The sequence below is a fragment of the Pollachius pollachius genome (genome assembly GCF_949987615.1).
Source record: "Pollachius pollachius genome assembly, chromosome: 15".
Lineage (NCBI taxonomy): Eukaryota > Metazoa > Chordata > Actinopteri > Gadiformes > Gadidae > Pollachius > Pollachius pollachius.
In genome coordinates, this window is record NC_136948.1 from 5376403 (window position 1) to 5404063 (window position 27661).

Genomic DNA, 27661 nt, shown 5'->3' on the forward strand with positions numbered 1-27661 from the left:
GGCTGGATTCTTGAAAAAATGAAAACGGATCAATCCCGGAATCCTATTAGAACGTGAGTGTTTTCAAATTAAACTGAAACTCATGATCTGAAGTGAAAATCAACAGTAAACAAGATAATCTCTTTCCCAGATGTTGGGGTTCATTCAATGTCGAGCAGCTGTGGCCTTGGCATGCAGAGGAACACACGCACGCACGCACGCACACAAACTCCAGAGAACAATCCCCTAGCCAGGCATCCCAAGACAACAGAAATAGGTGTGTGACAGTGTGTTTTGGTGTTTGCGTGCTCGCCTGTTCGCGTGTTTGCACATGAGCATGTGACCCGGACGGCGAGCGCGAGCCCAAACGCAGAGCGACCTGCGTCAAAGCTGCTCTTATATCTGCAGTGCGAGTGTCCTGCGGTCTGCTTCTCTCCAACTGTTGTTTGACGATCGGTTAATGTTTAGTCACCGTGAGGGCAGCCCAGGCCCGCCTCAGGCTTATCCTTGATTCAACACACTTCACTCCACTCTTCACCTGACCGTGCAGAAAGTGGATGACTCCAAAACCGGGGCGCGTTTGTTTGTGTTGGTGTGGGTGTGGGTGTGGGTGTGGGTTTGTTTGAGTGTGTGTGCGTGTGTGTGTGTGTGTGTGTGTGTGTGTGTGTGGGGGGGGGGGGGGGGGGGGGGGGGGGGGGGGGGGGGGGGGGGGGGGGGGGGGGTGTCAGTTCCACCGATCCGACACATTCCAGCTGTCGTCCGCCGGCTCTCTAGGAACCACCGCGTCGACTGGAATGCCAGTATATATATATATACATATATATATATATATGAATATATCACCGCGGGAACAACACAGGAGACGCGTTGTTTTCGTTAGACCGTAGACGCTGGCTGACATAGGATACGTCCAACTCCTTGTTTATGAATTATTTCCCACATCTGTCTGTCTGTGGGAGAGAAAGAGTCGTGTGTGTGTGTGTGCGCGCGCGTGTGCGCGCGTGCGTGTGTGTGTGCGTGTGTGCGTGTGTGCGTGTGTGTGTGTGTGTGTGTGTGTGTGTGTGTGTGTGTGTGTGTGTGTGTGTGTTGCTACCCTGCAGTCCGTCTCCAGGATGTGAACTCTTGAGTAATCCGGAGCACAAAGAGAAGAGCGGTGGTATCCCAGCTGAGCTCCTCCTGACCCACTGCTGCCCCTCACACGAGCAGACGACCCCCTCTGTCTCCGTTTCTCTCTCTTTGTCCCGCTTCTCTCCCTCTCTCTCTCTCTTTCTGTCTCTGTCTCTCTCCCCTCACTCTCTGTCGCTGTTTCTTTCTGGCTCTCTCCGGCCCTCACTCTCTCTCTATCGGTTGCTGTGTTCCTCTTTCTGTCTGTCTGTCTGTCTGTCTGTCTGTCTGTCTGTCTGTCTGTCTCTCTGTCTCAGTCTCTGTCTCTTTCTCTCTCTCTCTCTCTCTCTCTCTCTCTCTCTCTCTCTCTCTCTCTCTCTCTCTCTTCCTTTGTGTCTCGATTTCTCTCTACCTCTTTCCCCAGTGGATGCTCTCCCTTTGTGTAATTAAATAACCATCTCTCACCAACTTTCTTTGGTCGGGTTTCCTTTTTGATCCCTGAAGGAATGTAAACTCCCAGTTGGAAAAACGGTTTTTAATCAAGCTGTGTTAAAAATAAAACTGTTTTCTCTCTCTCTCTCTCTCTCTCTCTCTCTCTCTCTCTCTCTCTCTCTCTCTCTCTCTCTCTCTCTCTCTCTCTCACACTTTCACTAGCTCTCTCTCTCCCCCCGCTGGCCAAACCACCAGACATAAGATTCAACACATCTTGATCCTCATAAAAGCAACCGTCGTGGTTGAACGTCTGTTTCTGTGAACACTATCAAATTGAAAACAAAGAGCGTGTGCGCCACCGTGTGGTCAAGACGACCACTGCAGGATCAGTTCGTAAAAGGGGGGGTTAAGCAATCTCTGTTAAGGTGGGGAAGCGATGACGGATGTAGAAGTATTGAACCCAGTGACTCACCTGGCTGAGGTGAGGGGTAATATAAAAGGTGCAGGTATAAACGGGTGTGGTACTCGGCAGTACAGAACACACTTAACACACCATGGACAAGAAGAGCACTGCGCTAAAAGAGGGCTTTCTGGTGAAAAGAGTAAGGACCTGATTAAAACATCTTTATTTGTTTACTTCCTTTCAACTATACTCTCTTTTCTCCTGTCCAATATTGTGTCGCCTTGTCTTGCCTCTCTGTCTGACTAGTAACCATCTGTCTGTCTGTGTTTTCTGCCTGTCTCTTATTATTTAGTAACCATCTGTCTCTCCAACCGTCACCTGGTGCCTGTCTGTCTGACTACAGTATACCGCCTCTCTCCCAGGTTCACCTGGTGTTGCCTGTCTTTCTGCCCATGGCCTGTCTCTCTCCCAGGGTCACCTGGTGCCTGTCTGTCTGACCATGGTCTGACTGTCTCCCTGGGTCACCTGGTGCCTGTCTGGCTCTCGGGGTGACCTGGAGCATGTCTGTCTGACCATGGTGCCTGTCTGCCTCTCAGGGTCACCTGGTGCCTGTCTGTCTGACCATGGTCTGTCTGCCTCTCAGGGTCACCTGGTGCCTGTCTGTCTGACCATGGTCTGTCTGCCTCTCAGGGTCACCTGGTGCCTGTCTGTCTGACCATGGTCTGTCTGCCTCTCAGGGTCATCTGGTGCCCGTCTGTCTGACCATGGTGCCTGTCTGTCTCTCAGGGTCACCCGGTGCCTGTCTGTCTGACCATGGTGCCTGTCTGTCTCTCAGGGTCACCCGGTGCCCGTCTGTCTGACCATGGTGCCTGTCTGTCTCTCAGGGTCACCCGGTGCCCGTCTGTCTGACCATGGTCTGTCTGTCTCTCAGGGTCACCCGGTGCCCGTCTGTCTGACCATGGTGCCTGTCTGTCTCTCAGGGTCACCCGGTGCCCGTCTGTCTGACCATGGTCTGTCTGTCTCTCAGGGTCACCTGGTGCGTAACTGGAAGGCGCGCTGGTTCGTGCTGACCCCGGACCAGCTGCTGTACTATAAGTACGAGGGCAGCAAGCGGGACTCGTGCCAGCGGGGCCGGGTCATGCTGCGAGGCTGCGAGGTCACATGCCCCTACCTGGAGAACGAGAGCCGCCCGGTGAGTCACACACACCAGGGCGGGGGGGGGGGGGGGGGACCTATCAGGGGGTCTCAGGGGGGAGCTGGAAGTGTTTACATTATAAAACCCAACATGTAGATGCTGCTGAGGGCTGGTGAAAACAGGTGACTGGTGAAAGAACAGAAAGTGGAATCCGTTTACGTCTGCTCGTCTAGCAGACGCTTTCATCTACAGTCAGGCTGGGAATAATCACAGCCCACTATCTGAGTTTGAGTAAAGACAAGAATTGAAATTTCTCATAAAACCACGGTTTAACAGAGTGCAGAGTAGCAGCAGGACACCAGAGTACATATTTAAGTATGGCTTTTATTAATTCACTCTATATTTCATATCTCAACAAATGGCAGTCTCCAAATTCAACACGTCAGGTTTTAGATACATGAGATTGTGGTTACGCAACGTGTGTGTGTGTGTGTGTGTGAACTTTCGAAACACCTCTGTAGTCTCTATAATCTCTGTATCCATAATCTCTCACTCTGCAGGGTTTAGTTCAGTTTTGTGTAACTGCTTCCCGGATTCTCTTGCACCTTCTTCGAAACAGTTCTTAGTCACAGCGCAAACTTTCGTTTTAGAAAGTTAATATTTAAACCATGTTATAAATTATTTATCATGTGATCAACCTAACCATTTAGTTAAATAAATTATAATTAATCATGTGTTACAGGATAACACCATTTAAAAAAAAGATTTAAATTTACATAAACAAATTAAAAAATAAACCAATCTAATCTCATGTCGTCTAGTAGTTGAAGCCAGTCCTGTCTATTCAAACCTAATCTATCTAATCCTAACCTAACGCTAACCTAATCCCAACCCTAACCCTATCCTCACTTAACTTTATCCTAATGCTAACCTATTCCTAAACCTAATCCCAAACCCAAACCCTAACCCTAACCTCGCCCTAAACCTAAACCTAACCTTATTCCTAATCCCAATCCGGACCCAGCTGGTGTTCAAACTGAGGACCCAGAGCTCAGTGGATCACTTCCTGGAGGCGTGTTCCCGGGAGGAGAGAGACGAGTGGGCCGCCGCCATCAGCGGCGTGGTGGAGGACCTCCGTCAGGCTGACGGGGGGGCGGCCAGCCCCCAGGACCCCACCTCCACCCAGCAGCACCTCCAGGACATCAACCTCAGGTACCCCCGGGCACGGGGAGGTGTGGACTGAGGACGGAGAGGTGTGAATGGAAGTGGATTCGGATGAGTTTCTCTCTCTCTTGTTCTCTCTCTCTCTCTCTCCCCCCCCCCCCCCCCCCCCCCCCCCCCCCCCCCTCTCTCTCTCTCTTGCTATCTTTCTCTGTCTCGGTCTCTCTCTCTGTCTCGGTCTCTCTATTTCATTCTTAATCAGTCCCCTCCCCTCTCTCTCCCTTTCTCCAGTCATGTTAACACTCTCTCTCTTCCTCTCTCTTTCTCTCCCCCCCCCCCCCCCCCTCTCTCTCTTGCTATCTCTCTCTGTCTCGGTCTCTCTCTCTGTCTCAGTCTCTCTTTTGCCCTCTCTATCTCTTTCATTCTTGATCAGTCCCTCCCCTCTCTCTCCTTTTCTCCAGTCATGTTAACACTCTCTCTCTTCCTCTCTCTTTCTCCAGTCAGGTGGTGGACTCCATGTATGACGTCCACAGTGGCATCAAAATGACCAACCACGTTGAGCAAGGCAGCACCTACAGCAACTGCTTCTCAGGTCCGTCTCCTGCGGGTCCGGGTTCAGAACGCTTGAGGATGATGAGGAGGATGATGATGAGGATGATGGTGATGAAGAGGATGAGGATGAAGAAGATTATGATGATGTTGATGATAAAGGAAGGATGAGGGAGATGATGATGTGGAGGATGTTGATAAGGATGATGATGAAGAGGATGAGGACGATACTGATGATGATGATGTTGATGAGGATGATGATAAAACTGAGGATGATGATGGAGATAAGGATGAGGCTGACGATGATGAGGATGGTGATGATGGTGACGAGGATGAAGACGAGGCTGTGGCTCCCTGCAGGCTCGGCGGTGGTGGACTGGCTGGTGTTCTCGGGGGCGGTGCTGAGCCGGGCGGAGGCGGTGACGCTGGCGTCGGCGGTGATGGAGGAGGGCTTCGTGCGCCCGCTGGGCCATCGGAGCGTGGAGGCGCTGCGGACCGCCGGCCTCACGCAGCAGTTCCTGGACGACTCCTCCGCCCTCTACTGCTTCGTGAGTGGCTAGGACGCTGGGGGGGGGGCGGGCGTTGAGGAAGACTGCTTCGTCGTACGATGACCACTTCCTGTGTGTGTTCCTCTGTGACTGAAGGGATTCAGACACGTTAGGCTAGTGTGGACATTGGGGATCGAACCCGGGAGCTTTCTAATGGGGGTTGAACACCTCAACCACTAGACCAGTGGTTCCCAACCGTGGCTCCGGGGCCACTCTGGGGTCCCTGATTTGCATATGGGGACGCAGGAGATTGCTGACATAAGCTCCAGAAATTGTAGGATCCATTCAAGGCAACAATTTGCAAACACTTTTAAAACCTTTTAAAAGTTCTCTTAAACGTCATTTAAATACCAACTGCTAGTGCTACTCCCTCAGTGTGTGCAGTAGAATGAAGTTCATTTGGACATCGATACCAACGCCACATTCTCACTCACTTCTCTGTGTGGAAGCAGATGAATAAAAAAGTTGGGGGCGTAAATGTTTCCAAAGCAAGAGATGGGGTCAGAATATGGTGCTTCTGGGTGTGGGTGGTGTTCCCCCTGTCACCCTGGGCGACCTGATGGGTGTTGAGGGTTGTGCTGAGGGTGGTGTTGAGGGTTGTGCTGAGGATTGTGCTGAGGGTGGTGTTGAGGGTTGTGCTGAGGGTTGTGTTGAGGGTGGTGTTGAGGGTTGTGCTGAGGGTTGTGTTGAGGGTGGTGTTGAAGGTGGTGTTTAGGGTTGTGCTGAGGGTGGTGTTGCTCTGTGTTCCTCTGCAGGCGGAGACCTTTAAGAAGCGCGGCAGCGTGAAGGCGGAGACGTCGCTGGCGGCGGTGGAGCTCAGCGGTCATGTGACCCGGAGGGGCTACCTGCTCAAACAGGTAGCGACCAGCTAACAAGCTCATCACTATTCACAATGAAAAAAGCACAATAAACACATGGTGGAATTTGTCGGCGTTGAACTCTTCACTTTTGATTCTACTTTGTTCTATTCTACTCTACCTTACCCAAATGTACTCCTACTCTACCCCTTTACACTCTTTACTGTTTTGATTATATTTGATTATTTTTCCCTCCCCTCCTCTCCTCATCTCTCCTCCTCTCTTCTCCTCTCCTCTCATCTCTTCTCCCCTCCCCTCCTCTCTCCTCCTCCTCTCCTCTCTCCTCCTCCTCTTCTCCTCCTCTCCTCTCTCCTCCTCCTCTTCTCCTCTCCTCTCCACAGGGACACCAGAGAAAGAACTGGAAGGTGCGTCTCTTCGTCCTGCGCTCAGAGCCCTCCTTCCTGCACTACTATGACCCCAGCAAGGTGCATACATCCCTCCCCCATCTTGGATCCATCTCGGCTTCCATCTTGGAAGCCGAGCAGGGTGATGGAAGTGAACGCAGAGTTCCGCATTCACTTCCATCACCCTGCTAGCGTTTTGAAACCAAGACGGCCGCTGCAGGTGAACAAGGCCCACAGCTCAGTCACTAACGAGTCACTGTTGTCTCTGCTCTCTCGTTCACTTCCTGTCTGCTGGGTCACATGGTAGAATGACGTCATCCCGGCGGGCGGCTTCCCCCTCAGGGGATGTCTGGTGTCAGCCCTCCATGACAACGGTGTACCGACAGGTGAGCCATCGTTCCGGAACTCTAGCCAACGTATTTCGGCCGAATATCAGTTTTACAATACAATTCTGACAAGAGAAAAAAACCCGTAATGTAATTCAATTAAATGTGAATTCTGGGGGCATTACCGTCCTAAATAAGTTGAGAGTAACTTAGTTGTAAAGTGGTCTAGGGTTTGGTTTAGTACTAACCCTGTTGGGGATTAATGCAGGAATTAATTCCTTGGTTTGTAGTTATTTCGATTATGTTCTACTTTTTTAATATCACTGTTATACTTCACAAACAATGTTGATTTAATAATAATTTATTGCCATTATTTATTAAGAATATTGTAAAAAAACTTTATGAAAACCTTTCTCTTCTTAATAGTGTATTACTTGAATAGTTAACGGTGTTAACCGTTGAATGTTGTACGTCCTGGCACTTGTACATTGCACTTATTCAAGGTACTTAATTGTGTAGCATCTACAGTAGCTGCTATCGCTGCTTTACACGGGGAATGGGTTAGCCTAGCGATTGTAATGCTTGCACTTGGTTCTATGAACATCTTTACTGTACCGACAGCGATATATTGTTTCACTTCTTATGACAAATGTACTTATTGTAACAAATGCACTTATTGTAATTCGCTTTGGATAAAAGCGTCTGCTAAATGCCCTAAATGTAAATGTAATGTAAATGTTAATAGGGCTGTTATAACAACACTATATTCAATAAAACATACCACCTCATTAGTGCTCATCTAATGCCATCAACCGTGAACCGTGTGTGTCCGTCTCCTCCTCCACAGGGGTCAAAGGTGAGGTCCAGGGCAACCTGTTCAAGATCATCACCAAGTCCAACACTCACTACTACATTCAGGCTCCCACGCAGGAGGACAAGATGGCCTGGATCGACGCCATCAGGAAGGAGGTCTAGGCTCCCGTTAACTCTTAACACTGTAGACTAATGCATTCCATGAATGCAGTAATGCAGCGTTTCAAGAAAACAGATATTTCATGCCCAATGTCAACCCGCGACTTTCGTTTGAATGTCGGATGCAATGTATTATTTTATTATTTAACAATGTTCATCAAGTCGTATTTAACATTTGTATTAAAGAAAGTCAAACCTGCGCTGACTGTGCTCTGGAATGCATGGAGCGTGACTCCGATAACGACCTGTGTGCGTGTGCGAACATGCTGCACGGTGCTCCCTGACAACCTGTAAGGGGCCAACACACCCACCGAGGGAAGCGGAACGCACACCCGCTGACTTTACCGCTAACGTCAGCCTTTCTCCTATCCCTTCGTACCTCATAATTAGCGCTGTGCTAACCACAGAGCTAACCTGCTGGCACTGACTAAAGGGCGCAACGCTTGCGGTTAGGAAACTTCGGCTTTTATGTGGAAGCACACGAAACATGTTGTTGCCTACCGATGACTGTTTTTTCAGGTACTGGGAGACGCGCAACAAACAAATTACAGTTTATTGCCGTGAAGTCAAGTACAAGTGGAACATTCCGATCAAAAAAAGTGCTAGGTATTGATTACATGGACAGTGTTAAAAATACAGCTTTTTCAAAGCTAAAACCAGTAAACCTAGAAGGATTAAAAATGCTATTTAACCTCTTGGGAGGCCTATTGACAAAACAGAAGGAACTATCTTCTTCACATGCACCTATTTAGTTTTACATAAACATATATTCGGGTGTAAAGTTGGGAACAGACTGAATCCAATTTTAACTGATTCAACTGATTTCACAATCATCATTCTTCGTGTCACTGTAAATAAAAGTGCTTCAGTAATTTAGCCTCAGACAAACTTGAGATTGCACTCAATTTTTGTGCAGGATTACAGAATTACAATTATTAATCTTCATTAGTCTCACGTCACAGTACTTAGACAGATTCAGCAATTATTTAGTCACAACACCCCCGATTTCATCATCGCAATTTAACAACAAATGCTAATTCCTCAAATTCACACGATTCAGTTCACATTCCCCGCGGTGAATTGAGGACACCGACACGCTGACACATCGTTAGGCCTACATTCAGTCAATGGGTTTAAATCCCCTTGCAGGTAATCTAGTGAGGCACTAATCCCGTTTTAAAACGGGATTACAAGGCAGGCGTCACTTTGGGTTGGACCCACCAACATCCGCAATGGACTCGTTACCTAATTGAACTCCAACTTCTTTCTCGGATAGATTTGTGGTAGGTCGAGGTCAGGGTTAAGGTCCCGGCACGCGGAGGCCAGGGTTAGGGAGGAGGTCTGAGGAGTTTTGGGTCTGGGTTTGTTGAGGTTTGGGTTGGGGTCTTGGTTAGGGGAGGTCAGGGCTAGGATGGGGTCTACGGTCAGGGTTGGGGTCTTGGTCAGGGTTCGGGTTGGGGTCAGTGAAGGTCAGGGCTAGGGTGGGGTCTAGGTCGGGCTCTGGGTCTTCGGGGGTGAGGGCTAGGGTGGGGTCTGGTTGGGAGGGTCAGGGTCTGGGTTAGGCCACCTTGGTTAGCTGCAGATCCCCAGACACCCTGAGGGCGGTGAGAGAGGCCAGGGGCGTGAGGCGGTGGGTGAAGCTGAACAGCGGCTGGCCGTCCACCAGGATGCGGAACTGCTGGTGCTCGCAGACGATCTCCATCTGTCAGGGGTAGGAAGGTATGGGGTCAGAGGTCACTCAAATAGTTCAGGTCGAGCGTCTATCCAAAGCAACCTGCAGTGAATTCAAATACAGACAGCATAAATTATATGGAGGTAAATATAGAAATGCACGTGGTAAGTAGGGACCCAGCAGTGAGGGGAAATTACCTAGCGTTTCAATTGTAATACAGGGGTTCTCAACCTGTGGTTCGCGACCCAGCAGTGGGTCAGCCCGGGGGACCATGTGGGTCACGGGACGGGTCTCACATACATTGCTTTTATCTGTTTCACTCGAGACTAGGGACTAAAAGCCGACTTCTGTCATTATCTGAATGTCTGCACATTTCACTTTCATTTTAAAATGAACCAATCATCATTACATCTAAGTCTAATGGCTAGTCTGACATGAGAGACAGCTTCATGCTAAAGTAATCTTCTCAGACGGGACCAACTGGAAGGACCGGTCTCACCTTGAAGGACTCTCCAGCAGTGAAGGGGAAGTAGGACAGGGTGTTCTCGGAAGGACCCCACTTCCCAGCCAGACGGGCGTTCCGCTGGACTGCTTTATCCGGGAAGTTGACTTTCAGCTGGAGGCCCACGTCGCCCTCTGGCTCCTCCTGCTGGGGGAAACTAGACACGACCACCTCCATGCTGTTGGACCAGGCAGCCGGGGAGGAGACGACAGGGGCTTCATACACAATACATACAGCGTCTTTTATTTCACTGGTCATTTGATGGAACATTGACTGGGATATTAGTAAGGATTACCTATTCTGATCTAAACCTAGAAGTTTTGTCTCTCTCACACACACACACACACACACACACACACACACACACACACACACACACACACACACACACACATTACGGTTACAAGACCTCCATCAGTACAACAGTGCCATCTCCTGACTCTCTCCCTCTGTCTCTCTCTCGTCCTATCTCTCTCTGTCCTCTCTCTCACTGATTCTGTCTCTCTCTCCCTCTCTGTCTCTGTCTCTCTCTCCCTCTCTCTGTCTAAATCAGACACTGTTCTTTTCAACCAATGCTAACTGAGATAAAGACATGCAACACCTTGCATTGAAACAAGTTTTCCATAGATAATAAGACTTACAATTCAGAGCAAGATATTAACTTCTGTACTGTATCATATCATATTGATCATGTCTGATGTGGGGTTCAAATTCTAACGCAAAGTTTGACATTTGAATGTACAGGCCTGTACGCCCTAACATATATGAAACATCAAGTACATTTTAAATGTATTGATTCTTTCATATAAATGCAATTTCTATCCATATATTCATATTTTTATCTATCTCTCTGTGTCTGACATTTGCACAAGGCTCCCTGACTTCAAAGAATAAACATTGTTTGGCACTTAAATCCTATGTCTATAAAGCGTCCGAACCCGGTCTGGAATAGGTGTGTGTGTGTGTGTGTGTGTGTGTGTGTGTGTGTGTGTGTGTGTGTGTGTGTGTGTGTGTGTGTGTGTGTGTGTGTGTGTGTGCGCGCGCGCGCGTGTGTGCGCTCACCTCTTGGCTTTATTGTTAACGATCCCCATCACAACCAGCTTCATGGAGGGCCGCAGCCCGCCCTTTATCACTCCGCTATATTCCCCCTGCGATACATACAACACGACACGTTCATCTCACCCAACAGCGGACTCATATTGCATTAAACATTATCTGGCATACAGGTTCAAGGTTTATAAAAAGCGACGCGATAAATGTCCTCCGGGGATACTCTGTTGTTTAATTCTTAAAATAGCTCATCGTCCCATCGCAGTGAGAACAGGTGCAACCTTCCCTTTATCCTCTGCGCAATTCTTCCCTGACTCCGGCGAGAACAAAAGGCCGGTCCATTTCATTTAAACAAATCTCGTTGACAATGCATGAACCTCACAAGTCTTACTTTTGTCGGAGGCCGTTGCGTTGCACAGACAGACTACACCCTTCACTGAATTAGCTGTTTAATTACTGTAACTCACATATGCTAGCCCGATAACCTAGCATGCATCGCTCTTTCAAAAGTTCAAACCACACGGCAATACGTACATGGTCTTTTTTGTCCGTGTCTTCCATTCCAGGGGATATCTATCTGTATCTCGATCAATGATGCCGATAGAGACAAGCGTGAATAACGTTATGTTCCTCCAGACTCCGCCTCGCTGTTGTCATAGAGACAAGCTCCCACATCAAGGAAGAAGGTGATGCGACGGGGCGTGGCGCAAGTCATTCTTTTGCGCACACCCGAATAAAAGGAGGTCAGTTTACTAAAATAACGAAACAAGACCCAATCAAACAGAATCTCTCATTTAATCAAAACTTGTGTTTTAAGATAAGATAAAATAAGATAGTCTCAGATGGGAAATGTGGGTGTGGGTGTCACAGCATAAACTACCAGAAATTCCTACATTTAAAAAGAGAATATATATAAAAACAATCTTGGCTTATATTGCTTATAATATTATTTAAATAATATTATATATTATATTATTATTGCAAATTAAATATATAATATTAAATATACTATATAAGTGGTTTCCAGAAAGACAAAAAGGTTGAAACGCTGCACTATTTATTATCATTATTATATGTAACTTATGATTTTTGACTTATGCTTATGATCGTAACCTTTAAGCACGGACGGATCAGCTGGTTGGATCACATGACCTGTCACATGTCCCGCCTCTGCCCATGCTACCGGAGCTGCTAGCCACCTAGCATGATGGCTGGAAGCGAAACGGGGGCAGTCTGAGACGAAGGGATGTTCTGCACGACAACACACCGAAATGCGTGAGTGTCTCCCTGAACTGCGTTTCCTTTTCGTGACATTGCTGTTACTGTGGCAACCCATCTGATCCGTGTCGTAGGACACAAACCTTTACATTGAATGACATAATATACAAGGCAATAGCTAGCTCGTCAAAAAGCCAACTAGCTGTCAGAGGAGTGTGATGAGGTGACACTCTGCTGTCTGGGAGGACAGGGTTGGACACTAAAGTGTTGACGTTGATTTAGACACTCGGGTGCCGGCTTGCGGTTTGCCGGTGCCCGTTTTGTTTTCCTTAGCTAGTCAGCAGACTTTAGGGTTCGTTTTGGTTTAACTTATACTCCTGTTATCTTGGTGGCTTTGCCCTGCGAAGTAACGCAACGCGAATAAAAGTGGCCGCCTTTTCAACCGCGGCACTTTACGTCGTCATGTCCGACATGTGTGTGTGTATTGAACGTAGCTTTTGTTGTTGAGCTTCTTTATTACAGTGTATCTCTCCCTCTCTCTGTCATTCAGACGAGGCAGGCTTGGGGGGTGTTCGTAGCGACCCGGGGGTCTTTCCACAGTCAACGGTGTCTGGTGGTCTCGCCGTGATGTACCCGTTCGGCTGCGACGCACAGACCTCCCTCCTGGACCTGTTCGCCTTCTTCAAGCAGTGTTTGCAGCAGGCAGAGTGGGAACTGGCTAGCGCCTGCGTGCCCCAGCTGACCACCCCTCCCGGTGGACACGCAGAAGATGTGAAGAACATCATCAAAGCCATTATCTCGCGCCCTTACAAGTTGAAGTATGTTAAACTGTTTGAATGTGCTCTCTGTCCGGCTCAGTGGAATGTCAAAGTGAGCGCATGATTTGTCGGTTTCTCTGCAGCCTAGAGTTGTTGTAATCCTCAGAGTAATAAATACTCTGCCACTCTATTCTGTGCTACAGTCCAGTGACCAGACATTGTATTATATGTCTAGCTCCTAGTCGAAAGGTTCTGGGATCCAACCCAAATGTCTTCCTCTGTACACATCCAGCCATACCTCCCCTTCCTGCTCAATAATGACATAGTATCCCATGTTTCACTAAATAATTACCAAACTGTACAGTGCTACAGTTAGTACTGTACAGTATAGTACATTCAATTCCTATTGCACTCCTGCTATGGCTATCTTGATACCCTGGCCTGAAGCTCAGCAGCCCAAGCTAGGTTAGCTCTGGGCTCCAATGGGCCGCCGCTGTCAGGGTTTGATCCAACGGAAAAGGAAGCCACTGTTATTGAATGACATGACTGGTTGTGCACTGGTTGGTGGTTGTCCTTCACAGATGGAGCTCTGTGGGCACACCACACAAGCTGGCCTGGTTCTGGCTTCAGGTGCTGGAGAGCTGCACCGAGGAGCGGGTAAATAATGACGGATCCCCTTGTAAAGTCATGCATGTATAACGAGCAGTGGAATGCTTACTTTGCCTGCTGCTACGACTGGGCTTGGATAATAAATTATGAATGCGCAATAATAAACTGTAAGAGTGAACAGGTGAGATAAAAGTAGTAGTGTATATGCGTAATATAACAAGAGGGAAATATAATTATATCAAGGATATATACGTTTAGCCTAGCAGTCACGCTTAGCCTAGCAGTCACGCTTAGCCTAGCAGCCATGCTAACCCTAGCTCTGCTGGCCCCCTCTAGGTTTCCACGGAGACCAGGAAGGAGCTGGAGTTCCTGCTGCTCCTGGAGGAGCTGGGGGAGGAGGGCATTCAGGAGACGGCGCTCAAGGTGGGGTTTGGATATATAGATGCGTACCGCTGCATGGGACACAGTAAAATGCATGCAAAGAATCATTTAAACAAAGATCGTTAAGCAAAGGCTTCCTGTTTGCTTGACCGTGGCTCCGGTCTGATGCGGTACGCTTTTCGATTGCTCAACACAGATTATACACAATGGCTCCTCGATAACATGGCAGTAATATGTAATACGTAATGTGTAATAGTACTATGAAATGCGAGAATCTGGAACGTTACATGACACTTTGACGACTGGTGTGAAGCCTTTACCACTGTGATAATCCTAATGGGACTTTAACTAGCAGTGGGTGCACCTGCTCTTTAGGACGCATATTATTAGACTGCGGACGCTGGGGATCAAACTAAGTACCTTTGGGATGGGAGTCAAACCCCCTTAGCACTAGAGTACGGCGTCGTGGTGATAAAGGGAGGGACACACACACACACACACACACACACACACACACACACACACACACACACACACACACACACACACACACACACACACACACACACACACGATGCTGTGGTAACCGGTGATCGTGCCTCGGAGCAGGAGCTGCACGGGGTCTTTCTGGAGAGCCAGTCCCAGCCGGAGGGGACAGGTGTTTCCACGGCGACCGCCGCCTGCGTGGAGTCGACCCTGCGGACCCTGCTGGAGCGCAGGAAGCCCACCCTGGCACAGGCCCTGGCCCGGTTCCTCCAGGTAACGTGTGGACCTGCAGAGACGCTCCCTGTGGAGGGTGGAGGTGACCTCATCTGAACCACCTAATTAGTTAATTAGCCCTGAGAGAGAGAGAGAGAGAGTGACCTATACACACAGCAGTCGGCGAGAAGGCCCTGGTTTTAGTCGAGCGTAGAGCACACACTCGCAGTGTTTTCATCAACACAAATGACCACATTCAGTACGGCGACTGGTATGATTAACCAAACTGTGTCACTATGATCGGTCACAGTATCGGTCATCCACCCGTCACCAATCAGATGCTTTATTCGGGTCCCTGTTGGGAATGAGGGAAATGGGAACTTTATTCATGAGATGATGGATGCTCACTTTAACCTCCCCGTCCCCACCCTGCTGGTTCCAGGCCTCTTCTCCTGGGGGCCTCAGTGACTCCGCCCTCCAGGGCCCCTTCATCCACCACCTGCTGGAGCGCCTGAGGGGCCCCGACCGGAGCCCCGCGTGGGCGGAGGAGGTCTGCAGCGTGCTGGGCGCCCTGCCCTGGAGCTCTGAGCGCAGCGGGGCCGCTCCCCGGGTCCAGGCCCCGGTCCTGGCCCTGTGCGAGGAGCTGTGGGGGGTCCGGGGGGGCCCCCTGACGGAGGAGCGCGTGCTGAGCGCCCTGCTGCGGCCCCGCTCCGACGCCCTGGTGGGGGCGTACGGCGCCACCGCCCTGCGGCTCCAGAGGGACCACCTGCTGGGGGCCACGCCCGGGCTGCCAGGTAGGGCCGGGCGTGAGCAAACAAGACGTCCTGATCCTCCTTCGTTCTCTGCTGGGTTTTTGGACACAGTCAGGTCCTTTGTGTTAAATATCTATTTGAACTGAAGCTAAGTTTCGATTGGGCGACCTGCGTGAAGTGATACGGTGAAGCGAAGGTCATTGGGTTGATTTTGGATGCTGAGTGAAGGAGAGCAGAGCAGTGAAGAACTGGAGGGGAGGACTCCGTTTTAAGCACAGCAATGTAGTTCTAGAACATTGAGGAGGATCTAGAACAGGGATGAGGTTCTAGAACAGGAACCAGGTGTTGGAACAGGGATGAGGTTCTAGATCAGGGACCAGGTGTTGGAACAGTGATGAGGTTCTAGAACAGGGACCAGGTGTTGGAACAGGGATGAGGTTCTAGATCAGGGACCAGGTGTTGGAACAGTGATGAGGTTCTAGAACAGGGACCAGGTGTTGGAACAGGGATGAGGTTCTAGAACACTGACCAGGTGTTACAACAGTGCTAAGGTTCTCGAAGAGGGGCCAGGTTCTAGAACAGTGATAAGGTTCTAGAACAGTGATGAGGCTCTGGAAAGGGGGCCAGGTGTTAGAACAGTGATGAGGTCCTATAACGGCTACAAGTCATGCGTTTTGTCCTGTGAACATGGCTACCACTGTAGCCGCTCAGCGTATTTAGTGTAAGAATATCTGCAGACTTTTCAGTGTGTTTTTTCTTCTTGGTTATGTATGTTACAAGGTCAGGGAATTAGGCTCCCATGTCTGTGTGTGGATGTTATAATAGTAATCTGTATAACAGATTGTTGGAGGCCAGGTGGAAATGAAAATGAGGATAAGAGCTTTAAAACCCAGACAGCAGTAAACTATATGTGATTTAACAGCAGTTTCTATGAGAATCAGTTTCTTTGCTCAGACTCTCACTTCTCTTTGCTGATTTACAGATGGTTTAGGTTCAAATTCATAAAACCATTTCCAACAGTATAATGTGTGCATTTCTGTTGTGCACCTGAGGTTAAAACTGGACTTCCTCACTATCCAATGGTTCTCTCTTCTTCTTTGACTTCCCTTGACAGTCGATCTGCCCGAGGCAGAGAAGCTGGTCCTAAGCTTGTGTTGCCATGAAGACCGCCAGCTGGCGTGGAAGACCGTTTACTTCGAGTGCCTCAGCAGTGGAAAGCACTTCCTGGAGCAGGTTCTGGTGGGTCTGCCTGCCCTGAACTAGACTTAACGTGAAGGACGGAGAGGACTTGTGTTCATGTGTTCTACCAAAAGAAGAGTTCAAATACAATTAGGGCTGTGCGATTAATTGAAAGTTCATCATGATTTAAATTTTTGCGATAAATAAATAAAGATAAATATAATTTCTTTTCATTTAATGTTTTATAGAAATTGCAGAACAGCTGGGTACATATTCGTACATTATTTTCAATTTGAACATTTCCTATTTGAACATTTTATACAGCTCTGCTTTTAGTAGCACACAATGAATGCTTTGATAAGCATTGTCATGGTGGGTGTGTTTTGAATCTGTGCCCGAAGGTACTGGATTTGATTCCTAATGTATCAGTCAACTAGGTGGCTCCTTCTTAGCTCCTTAATGACAAGTTTCTTTAGGTTAAAGTGTCTGCTAAGTAGTAATGAAACAGTTGAACGGCATAGAACACCTCCATTTGTGTATGAATGAGGTCTGATCTCATTGAATGGGGTCTGATCTTGTGTGCTAGGTGACGGGTCTGATCTTGTGTGCTAGGTGACGGGTCTGGACCTGATCAAGCGGGAGGAGTTCTCCTGGCTGGAGGTGCTGCTGAAGCAGGAGTTCCAGCCGCTGTCCCGCCTTCTGCTCCTGCTGGGATGGACCCACTGCCACAGCCTCCGCTCCGCCCAGAGCCTGCTCCACACCCTCCACCTTCAGCAGGTCAGAGTCCTAGGCACCAGCCAGCCGACCGCAGCACAGCTGACCTCGCCGCTGTGACTCAGAAACTCTCAAAACTCGAGGCCCCATCGCTGCTGACGGGCCAGTCTGGTGCGGTGCAGCGTGACAAGGCCGCGATGGGGAAGGCTTCCCTTAATTCTGGGTCTCCTCGTCTTCCCTTCTCTGCTCTGCGTTTGTCTTGTCTTCTAGTTTTGTTTCCTTCCCTTATTTTCTTCCCGTTCTCCCCTCTTGTGTTCTCTCCTTCTCCTCTCTTCTCCTCCCCCCTTTATTCTTGTTTTGTCTTCTGTTCTTTACTCCTTCTCTCCTTTCTTCTCTTCTTCTCTTCATGGCTTGTCATGCATTTACTTTCTGTCCCTTTTCTTCATTACTCCTCTCCCTTCCTTTCCACTCCTTTCTCTTCTCCCCCATACAGTCCCAGTGTGACGTTGGTTGCAGGTGAACCTTCACGTTGTCATGTTTAATGACATTGCTATCTATCACGGTGTCATCATGATGATATGGATTATTTCCTCATCCTTGAATTTCTTTCCTGATCACTCCCTTCCTGTACAGCCGCCTGCCAACGACTCTGTTCTGCAAGAATTTGCCAACTTCCTGTCTTCTCAGCTGGCCGTGCTGGAGTGGTGTAAAATCAACCACCCGTAAGCTTTCAACTCAACTTTATTCACACAACCCGTCAGCACAGTCACAAAACGCACCCCTTTAAGCACTTATTGTATGTTGTACCTCCTTGCACTTAAAAATATAACTTGGCATTGTGTAGCATCTTATCCTAGCTTTCTTTGTTGTATACAGGGAATGGGTTAACTGAACAATTGTTAGTGCTTGGCACTTGGTTCTATGAACATCCTTACTGTACCGACAGCGATATATTTTTTTTCTCTCTGACAAATGTAGTTATTGTAAGTAAATTCTTCAAATTACTCGACTGGGGAAAAGCCCATTTTAAAATAAGTTTGTCCCCTCAGCCATCATAGCACTAAACAAAAATATGTAGATTTTTCATCACTGTATATTGTCCATGTCGTGTTTATTTCTGTCTACCGTATTTCCCGCACTATAACGCGCACCGGATTATAAGGCGCACCTTCAATGAATGACCTATTTTAGAACTTTTTTCATAAATAGGCGCACCGGATTATAAGGCGCATAGCATAGAAGATACTGTAGTCAAACGTTTGACTGGGGATGCGTTATGCATCCACTAGATAGAGCTGTGCTAATTGTATAGCTCGTCACGCGCAACGCAACAGTGAGGACGAGTTGCTGCATTTAGCAGATATAAAACTGGAACCTTTATGACAAAAAAGTAAAACACAATTACGCAGTTCCAAACCTTAGATTTTTTAAATATCTTGCAAACGTGAATGATACAAAGTAGAGCATCGCACCCTCGAATCTCGTAGTGTGGCCAGTCTTCCGCCCGATTTCCTGGCTCTGTGATCGTATAGTGTGACCTTCCGTGAGTAAGCGCAGTAAAATGCTGTGTGCACTGACTACGATAGCCGTAATGCTGCAAGCGGTGTGGCTTTATCGTAGTCGTAGTGAAACATTTTATTATTATTATTAAATTGTTTTTATTGGTTTTTCATACTGAAACATTTTGACAGAGCGCCGTTTACAACCAGTATGGATCAACCAATTAACCAACTGATCCATATAAAAGGCGCTCCGGATTATAAGGCGCACTGTCGTTTTTTGAGAAAATTACCGGCTTTTAAGTGCGCCTTATAGTGCGGAAAATACGGTACATGATTTTCTGTGGTATATGTGGGAAGAGGGTTTATCTGTTATCTGTTGTATATGTGGGAAAATAGTTTATTTTTTTATCTGTGTGCTACACAGTGTTGCAACACTGTGTTGTGTCTTTTTAAATGTATGCTGCCCTGAAACCAACTTGAAAAAAAAAAAAAAAAAGATCCCCTTGGGGACATTAGAGAAGCTAACTAACTCACTAAGTGGCTTTGGATAACAGCGTCTGCTCAATGTAAATGTTACGGGCGGTCTCCCGGGCAGGACGGTGTCCGTGGAGTCCCTGGTGTCTCAGCTCCACACGCTGGACCACCACTCTGCTCTCTACCTGCTGCACACCCTGACCCCGCTGGCACTCCTCCCGGAGGCCAGGGTGCTGGCGCTGCTGCAGCAGCTGCTGCCACGGCAACCGGGGAGAGGTCAGCCCACTCGCTCGCCCATCCGCTCACACGCTGCCTTACTGAACCCGCTCACGCACGCACTCCGTTCGTACCCCAACTCTCACTCACTCACTCACCTACTCCCCCAATCACTCTCACAATCACTCACTGACCTACTCCAATTCATTCTCTCTCACTCACCTACCCCCCCGTTCACTCTCTCACTCACCTACCCCCCCGTTCACTCTCTCACTCACCTACCCCCCCGTTCACTCTCTCACTCACCTACTCCCCCGTTCACTCTCTCTCACCTACCCCCCCGTTCACTCTCTCACTCACCTACCCCCCCGTTCACTCTCTCACTCACCTACCCCCCCATTCACTCTCTCACTCACCTACTCCCCCGTTCACTCTCTTACTCACCTCCTCCCCCGTTCACTCTCTCACTCACCTACCCCCCATTCACTCTCTCACTCACCTCCTCCCCCCTTCACTCTCTCACTCACCTCCTCCCCCGTTCACTCTCTCACTCACCTACCCCCCATTCACTCTCTCACTCACCTCCTCCCCCCTTCACTCTCTCACTCACCTACCCCCCCGTTCACTCTCTCACTCACCTACCCCCCCGTTCACTCTCTCACTCACCTACCCCCCCGTTCACTCTCTCACTCACCTACCCCCCCGTTCACTCTCTCACTCACCTACCACCCCGTTCACTCTCTCACTCACCTACCCCCCCGTTCACTCTCTCACTCACCTACTCACCCATTCACTCTCACTCACCTATTAGGGATGGGACAGAATATCAGATTATTCGTTCCCGAGGGTCAAAGTCGATTTTTAACATTTGGACGGTTACAATTTTTTCCTTTTCAAATATACAAGAATTAACGGACGAAACTAATGTTGGACACCTCGAAGGGCTTTATCCCGCTAATACCATGGTCACTTGCCAAAGAAAATAAATGAAGACCATTCATTTATATTTTCATGCGTTTTACAATCCAAATATAAAGTGTTTCACAAGCCATAGCTTTGTTTCCCTGGTAACGCCTGAGGGATTGACTAATTCCTGGAACAATCATTACCCATTATATAAGGTTCTTATGCAATGGAAACATTCACTCCAGTAAATAGGACGGACCTTAGCTACAACTTGGCAACGGGAGGTATTCTAGTCCACTCAGCTATGAGCCAGAGAGTTAACCTATGCATTGTACATATTTATAATTCGAAATTCGTCCCAGCCTTTATACCACAGATACTATAGGGTCTAGAGCATATAACCGCGTTGTCTGATTACAGTTAAATTCATTCTTCACAATTTACCAGCTCTTGTTTTGAAGACCGAATCACCGCGCCATTCGTTTCAATAGGATTCGCGACGGTCTATACTTTCAACATAAAGTGTACATATTTATAATTTGAAATTCTTTCCAGCCACAATTTACCAGCTCTCGTTTTGAAGGCTGAACAGACAATTTGACTGGAACTACTTAGCAGGTAGTTGTTTTTTTGCGTTTAAGATATTAAGTGATTTCTTGCCGATTATCCATTGCTGCATTTGTGAATGTTGGCACACATCGAATAATTGATTATTCGTTCATACCACCCACTGATTATACGACCATGAAAAATTGGAGTTATTCACATCCCTATCACCTAATCACCCATTCAATCTCAGTCACCTACTCACCCATTCACTCTCACTCACCTATTCCCCCATTCCCTCACTCACTCACTCTCTCACTCTCTCACTGACTCTTCTTTAACTGTTCTGCCTCTAAGGTCCTACCTGCTCACTCACCTGTTCACAATACATCAAATTAACCCTGTGTTCTTAAAGTAGTCTTAACGAGAACTGCTCTGTGATTGGCCGCTAGAAAACTCACTCAGTTAACTCTCCCCACTTCTTCGTTCCGGTACCAGACGACGTGGAGGGGATCAGAACGGCCGACGCGGCGGTCCACAGGAACGTGGTTCTGTTCCAGGGCTTCTGTGCCATGAAGTACGCGCTGTACGCCCTCTGCCTGAGCACCCACAAGTACTCCGGCTGCACCCAATGCACGGGTGCTGAACTGCAGGACGCGGACCACGGACGGACACCTGCAGAACGTACGCATGCATCACTTTAAAGGGCTGATTATGGTCCCATGTTCACGCAACGCAAGGGGGTTACGGACCCATTGTGTTCTTGCGGACCCTCCTTGCGTCCACTGCAAGGGCCTGACGGGCGCCTCCCAAAAATTTTAACTTTACGTCGAGGCGACACAGCAGCAAGGGCTGTGATTGGTCCGCTGACTAAAACCCGACGCACAACCGAAACAGGTTCACGTCTGCGTGGTTCTTGCGTTGCGTTGACATGGGCACCTTTATCAGACCTTAAGACCTCAGCCCAGTGGGTGAGGTCATTGCGCGTGGGCAGCCTGTGTGGACGTTGGTGCGCATTGAAGTGTGAATGTGTAGAGGTTTCATTTAAAGGTGACATATTGTACCACCAGGTGTGAGTGTGATGAGCCGTTACAAGCCGTTCTGAAAATCGGCCTCTTCTGACATCACAAGTGGGCGTGTCCACCTAGACGTGTGCTGGATAGATGAGCAACGTCAGCTACAGTCCGCTGGGTAGGCTGGTAGACTGATCCATCCGGCACACATCTAGGTGGACACGCCCACTGGTGAGGTCAGAAGAGGCTGATTTTTGTAACGGCTAACCACACTCACACCTGGCGGTATAAAAAGGGTCCTATAAATACCTCCAAATGCTAGTCGTTCCCCCCGCCTCATTTGATTGGATCCAAAATGTGACCTTTCGGTTGTGAGCTGAAATAACTAGCGAAGCTGGATCTAAATAAGATGAGATGTTCTCCGTTCACCCCAGAACACTGAGAGCCCCTAACCTATGGTGTCCCAGCTCTGCTCCAGCTCCTCATGTCTCCACGTGTCTGCCCAGGGTACGAGCAGGTCTTCCAGCACTACCTGTCGGAGGTGCAGCTCTACCTGGAGGTGGTGCCCGCCATGTTCCGCCTGGAGCTGCTGGAGAACATCTTCTCCCTCCTCTTCCTCTCCAGCGCCGACTTCCTCCGGCCCGACCAGAGAGACCCGGCCTCCACCTCCACCTCCACCAGCCCCGGAGCCCCAACACCACCCAAATCACAGAACAAGACCTCAGACCCCGGAGCCCCCAGAGAGGAGGTGGTGGTGGAGGAGGAGGAGGAGGAGGAGGAGGAGGAGGAGGAGGAGGAGGAGGAGGAGGAGGAGACGGTGGGTAAACCGGTCGGCGGGGCGACGGCGCCCCCAGCTGGCCTGGCAGCAGCGGCCCACAGCAGCTACCTGGACCTGGGCCACCTGACCCGGGGATGCAGGGGGTTCCTGGTGGACGCCGGGGCCATGGAGGGCCTCCTGCGGCTGCTGAAGGAGAGCCTAGAGGGGCTGTGCGTGGTGGGCCAGGAGGAGGCGGAGGCGGCGGAGAGCCTGGGCTGCTCGGTGACGCCGCAGACGTTCGGGTCGCGCCTGCAGCGGCTGACAAAGCGCACGGCCGAGGCCCGGTGGAGGCTGCAGATCGTCACCAGCAACCGGGCGGCCGGTGAGCGGCGCCATTTTGGATCTTCTTTAAAGACACGCTGGCTGGTCACATGACCCTGGTTTAGCTGATTTGAGCTTTTATCGCCGGAAGCCATTTGTTTTTGAGATCCACCTTCTTTAAGCTAGGTTTGAATGTCATTATTAGTTTAATTTAGATGCCTTTTATATGTTAAAATAGTGCCTCATCAATCCTAAATATAAGTTATACAAATCCCTCCCAAAAGGCGCAAAGTGTAACTTTTGATACCAATATTCTGATATCAGAAAAATGTTGTATCCTGCTCTAGGCTGACCTCGTCTCTAGCCACCTGTGTAGTCACCCACCCATCCACCCAATCCGTTCAATCACTGACTTACTAACCCTCTCACCCACTCACTCATTCACTCACCTTCTCCCCAATGATTCTACCACTCTCTCACTCACTCACTGACCTACTCCCCGATCCCTCTCACAATCACTCACAAACCTACTCCCCCATTGTCTATCTCTCTCACTCCGTCACTCACTCACTCACCTACTCCTTCATTCACTCTCACAGTCACTCACCCACCTATAGCCAGCCGCGTAGCAGCATGGGCGTCTCAAAGAGAGACCGCAGTAACCGTCTTCCTCTGGGTCCAGGTTCAGAGAAGGCCTTCCAGAGCCCGGGGCCGGTCTGTCCCACGACCCCTACCCTGGGCCAGGGCTCCGGCTCCAGCCTTAGGAGGAGGAGGAGGCGACTGGGGAGACGGACCTCCACGGAGAGGACCAACGGAGAGGCTAACGCTAGCGCCAGCCCCCCAGGTGCTGCTTTGTCATTCAGTTAGCATTGGCATAGTGAATACAATGTGTTCATGTGTAGAGCTCGATGTAGTTAATGCTATGATACAAATGAACTATGGTCTTAGCGTGTCCCTTAAATGTGGACCGGGGATGCTGACACTAGCATGCAGCATGCTGTCCTGCCTGTTGTCGTGCTGTCGTGTCTTGCTTTCTGTGTTTTCTCTCCGTCTCACACTCCCAAGATCATTTAAATGTTATCGGACAGCAGAGTAGTGGCCTTGCTGAAAGGTTCTGGGTTCGATTCCCAACGTACACTCTGTCATAGTGCTAGTACTAACCCAGCCTCTCACGGTTCCTGGTTTCATGTTTTCATGGTTCTGGCTGGCTGTGCCCTGGTCCAGGTGGAGGAGGTGGAGGAGGAGGTGGTGGAGGAGGAGGTGGAGGCAGGGGGTCCGAGGGGGAGGGGTGCCCATGCGGGGGTCCCCACAGCTGGCTGGTGCCAGCCATGCTGGCGCCCCCGGACTCTCTGCTCATATCTTGCATCCAGAGGGGGAACTTCATGGAGGCGCAGCAGGTCGGACTCTGTCTCTCTAGTCTCTGTCTGTCTCTCTGTCTCTCTGTCTCTGCCTGTCTCTCTGTCTCTCTAGTCTCTGTCTGTCTGTCTCTCTGTGTGTCACTCGAGGGGCACGTTCCAATGGTCGTCGGGACGCTCCCCTCCTGGTTCCATCCCCTTGCTTCCTATATCTTTTATTTATTCCCCATTGTGCCCTCTGACCTAGAGGCCTAAAAGGCCTAGAGTGGCTGCGGAAGCATCATGGGACCAAAGATGCACAGTCAGTGCTTTATAGTGCAATATAAGGCAAGTCTGAAGGTTGACACGTGCTCATGTGAGGAGAGTCTGAAGTTGACACCAGTGTTTCCGTTAGAAAAAATTGGTGCCAGTCATGCGACCTGGAAGGTTTCATTTTGAGGTTTTTTTTTTTTTTTTACTTCTTTCCATATTTGGCAGCTGTGAAGCGTGCCGCTGCTGACTTAAAGTCGAATGTGTCGAGAGTGTCTCTGCTGCTTGCAATACGCATAAGCCTCGTGACTCTTCCTTCCCCAAGGCGGCTTCGCTGAGCAGTCTTTATTAGAGCTTGGATCGGGCCCAGAAAATCAAGCCCAACCCGGCCCAAGCCCGTGCATGTTCTGTCCGAGCCCGGCCCGGCCCGACACATGAACTGTAATTATGAGCCCGAGCCCGATTTCAACCCGGCATTTTTTTAATACATGTGTAACTTTGTACACATTTGTTACTTAGGCCTACTCTGCTAAATATATATGTATGGAATAATGTATAGAATGCCGGTCATTATCGGGAAAATAAGCCCTGACAGGGCGAACAGGACACTGACGCGCAGCGGAGGTATCTTGCTTCGCCCTGAAGGGGCTTATTTTCGATAATGACCGGCGACGTTCTATACATTATCCCACTTATTACACGGCTACTTGCCAAAACGAAAAAATAACTTCACATGGTGTGTCTTTTTACAATTTATTCATTACCAGAGTTCGTAGTGTTGATGAGCAGTGAAATAGTCCGACAAAGACATTGACGTCGCTTAGCAACCGAAGACGCTGTGGTTGACAACTTACCGGACCACTACCCATGCAAGTGAACGGAGCGTTCCACAGCATTGAGAAGACCCGTGTAATAAAGGCCTTTAATATTTCTGTTTATGGCATAGATTTCTCCTCATATTAGGCCAATAAAGCAATGATAAAAACAGGGCCAATCAAAACCCTCATTGTTTAACATGAATTGGCTAAACAAATGACCACTATAGCATATTTAAACACAATTCAATTGTGCAGAGAATTATTTCCATTAGTCATTCTGACCGAAGACATTTAGAATTGTCGGTCCTCCTCAATTTTCTCCGGTCAATGACCGGTAATTACCGGACAACGGAAACTCTGGTTGACACATGCCCATGGAAGGCCGGTCTGAAGGTAGACACAAGCCCATGTAATGCGAGTCTGAAGGGTGTGATCAGCCCGGATCATAAACAGTCCATCTTGAATCATTTTCGCTACGCTCCTTTCATCATGCTAGACCTCTAAGTACAACTGCTAATATGCTTCGGGGCTGTAGGAAAAAGTGTTGGAACCTACCCATTATGCCTCTGTATATTTATTTCCTCCTTCTAACCACAACCCCCCCCCCCCCCCCCAATAAATGTACTTCCTGGTTTAACCCCGCCCCTTCCTGTGTCCAGGTGTCTCAGGTGTTCGGTCTGGAAGGCTCCGAGTGCTACGGAGAGCTGGGCTTCATGGAGCGCTACCAGGAGGTGCTGCAGGAGCTGGGGCGTGTGGAGCAGAAGATGGAGTCCCAGTCCATGTCTCCCTCCTCCTCCTCGTCTGAGGGGGGCGTGGCGTCTGGGGGCGTGGCCTCCGGTGGGCGGAGCCGGCTGGGGAGCAGCGGGAGGTCGACCCTGCAGGCCATCGGCAGCGCGGCGGCCGCCGGTACGACAGCGGACTCTGCGTAGCTTCAGTTAGCCGCGGTGTTAGCATGTAGTATTAGCAGCGCATTAGCATATGGAAAAAGTATTGTAGTGCAGTAGCAAGTACAGCAGTGGCGGCTGGTGGTTTTTAGAGTGACGGAGGAAGGACTGCGCGCTTGGTTGCCATTGGCCTGCTTGCACTGTTAGTGGCGTATGGTAAGTATGTGAGACTCAAGTTGTTTCAGGGTGTTTTGGTGAAGTACAAGATAGCAGGGTGGCATAATGTGAATGTGAATTGATACAAATCCACCAGTGGCATCATTTTACTTTGAAAGCTGGTGGGCAGCATGTCTTGGACTACAAGGGCAGAAGGAAAGGATGCAAAGCCAATTAGTCAAATCAGGCCTACTCTTCATTTGTAAAACTAAATATAAAAGTCTAGGCCTACCATTGGCCCTATTTTTGCCCTCAATGGCCAGCTATTGGTTGTCTTTGTTTATGTTTATTTTCAGCTACAATTGTTTTAAGAAAAATGAAGAAACAAGATCAAAACTGATGCCATTTAAAATGCATCATGCTCTGAATCATTCAGTAACATCCTTTCCACAATATCAAACAGAACAGTCAGAGTAACAAACAATTAAAAGAACAACAAGAACATTATTTCACAACTATTTACGTGGGCTGTAAGCCATTAACATTGTTTGAGGCAAATGTGGATGTTAATGGATGTTTCAGAATGTTGGTCATGGTGTTAAGCCAACTGAGATTGAGGGACTTCATTTATAGATCAAGTCGATCCTCCCCGCGGGCTCCGCAGCTCGGCCGCGGGCTCCGCAGGCTGGCCGCGGGCAGCCCTGCCCGGCCGCGGCCTCTGCAGGCCAGCCGCGGGCTACAGAAACGTTGATATAAAGCGAACAGAGCCACAACGAAGGCATACGACTGAGCGGGTTTGTTGGTTCTCGTCAATAGGTCCATGGTTCTCGTAGGATAGACTTGAGGGGATAACCCCTCCCTCCGGGCTGCTCCACAGCCAGGACTCCTGCTTATTGGTTCATAGCGCAGCCAGGGCTCCAGCCTATTCGTGAATAGACGTAGGCGGGATCCAGATCCCTTAGCTAGTCACACCCACTCAGAGGAGGACTTTCCTCCTCTCTCCCATTGAAACCAATGTTATTCACCGGCCGCCAACACTTTTGGAGAATGGGAGTCAGTGGAGGCTGAGGGAGGAACGTCCTCCTTGAAATAATTGTCAATAGGCGATAGGGGGTGCTAA

General features: G+C 49.2%; 3 protein-coding genes across 3 annotated transcripts in view; 2 read left to right on the forward strand and 1 right to left on the reverse strand.

Moving 5' to 3' along the window:
* The first annotated feature begins 2014 nt into the window (after nucleotides 1–2014).
* Nucleotides 2015–8009, forward strand: plek2 (pleckstrin 2). Its single transcript, XM_079753029.1, has 9 exons — nucleotides 2015–2117; nucleotides 2946–3110; nucleotides 4078–4265; nucleotides 4715–4806; nucleotides 5124–5311; nucleotides 6067–6168; nucleotides 6510–6593; nucleotides 6820–6898; nucleotides 7686–8009. Exons 1-9 carry the CDS (start codon nucleotides 2070–2072, stop codon nucleotides 7811–7813), a joined length of 1074 nt encoding a protein of 357 aa, XP_079609155.1. The 5' UTR covers nucleotides 2015–2069; the 3' UTR covers nucleotides 7814–8009.
* A 1359-nt stretch (nucleotides 8010–9368) lies between these two features.
* Nucleotides 9369–11595, reverse strand: LOC307086537 (galectin-related protein B; the record flags this gene model as incomplete). Its single annotated transcript, XM_079751779.1, has 4 exons — nucleotides 9369–9512; nucleotides 9982–10162; nucleotides 11047–11132; nucleotides 11569–11595. 4 exons carry the CDS (start codon nucleotides 11593–11595, stop codon nucleotides 9369–9371), a joined length of 438 nt encoding a protein of 145 aa, XP_079607905.1.
* Nucleotides 11596–12224: 629 nt separating this feature from the next.
* The window catches only part of zfyve26 (zinc finger, FYVE domain containing 26), a 46174-nt gene continuing 30737 nt past the window's right edge, over nucleotides 12225–27661 (forward strand). Inside the window, exons 1-15 of the mRNA XM_079752560.1 lie at nucleotides 12225–12309; nucleotides 12803–13070; nucleotides 13592–13667; nucleotides 13956–14042; nucleotides 14610–14759; nucleotides 15142–15493; nucleotides 16566–16690; nucleotides 17243–17407; nucleotides 17978–18066; nucleotides 19442–19596; nucleotides 21487–21672; nucleotides 22508–23140; nucleotides 23762–23923; nucleotides 24304–24476; nucleotides 26161–26407. Coding sequence (XP_079608686.1) covers nucleotides 12306–12309; nucleotides 12803–13070; nucleotides 13592–13667; nucleotides 13956–14042; nucleotides 14610–14759; nucleotides 15142–15493; nucleotides 16566–16690; nucleotides 17243–17407; nucleotides 17978–18066; nucleotides 19442–19596; nucleotides 21487–21672; nucleotides 22508–23140; nucleotides 23762–23923; nucleotides 24304–24476; nucleotides 26161–26407 — 2872 coding nt within the window. The 5' untranslated portion in view covers nucleotides 12225–12305. The remainder of the gene's footprint in view (nucleotides 12310–12802; nucleotides 13071–13591; nucleotides 13668–13955; nucleotides 14043–14609; nucleotides 14760–15141; nucleotides 15494–16565; nucleotides 16691–17242; nucleotides 17408–17977; nucleotides 18067–19441; nucleotides 19597–21486; nucleotides 21673–22507; nucleotides 23141–23761; nucleotides 23924–24303; nucleotides 24477–26160; nucleotides 26408–27661) is intronic.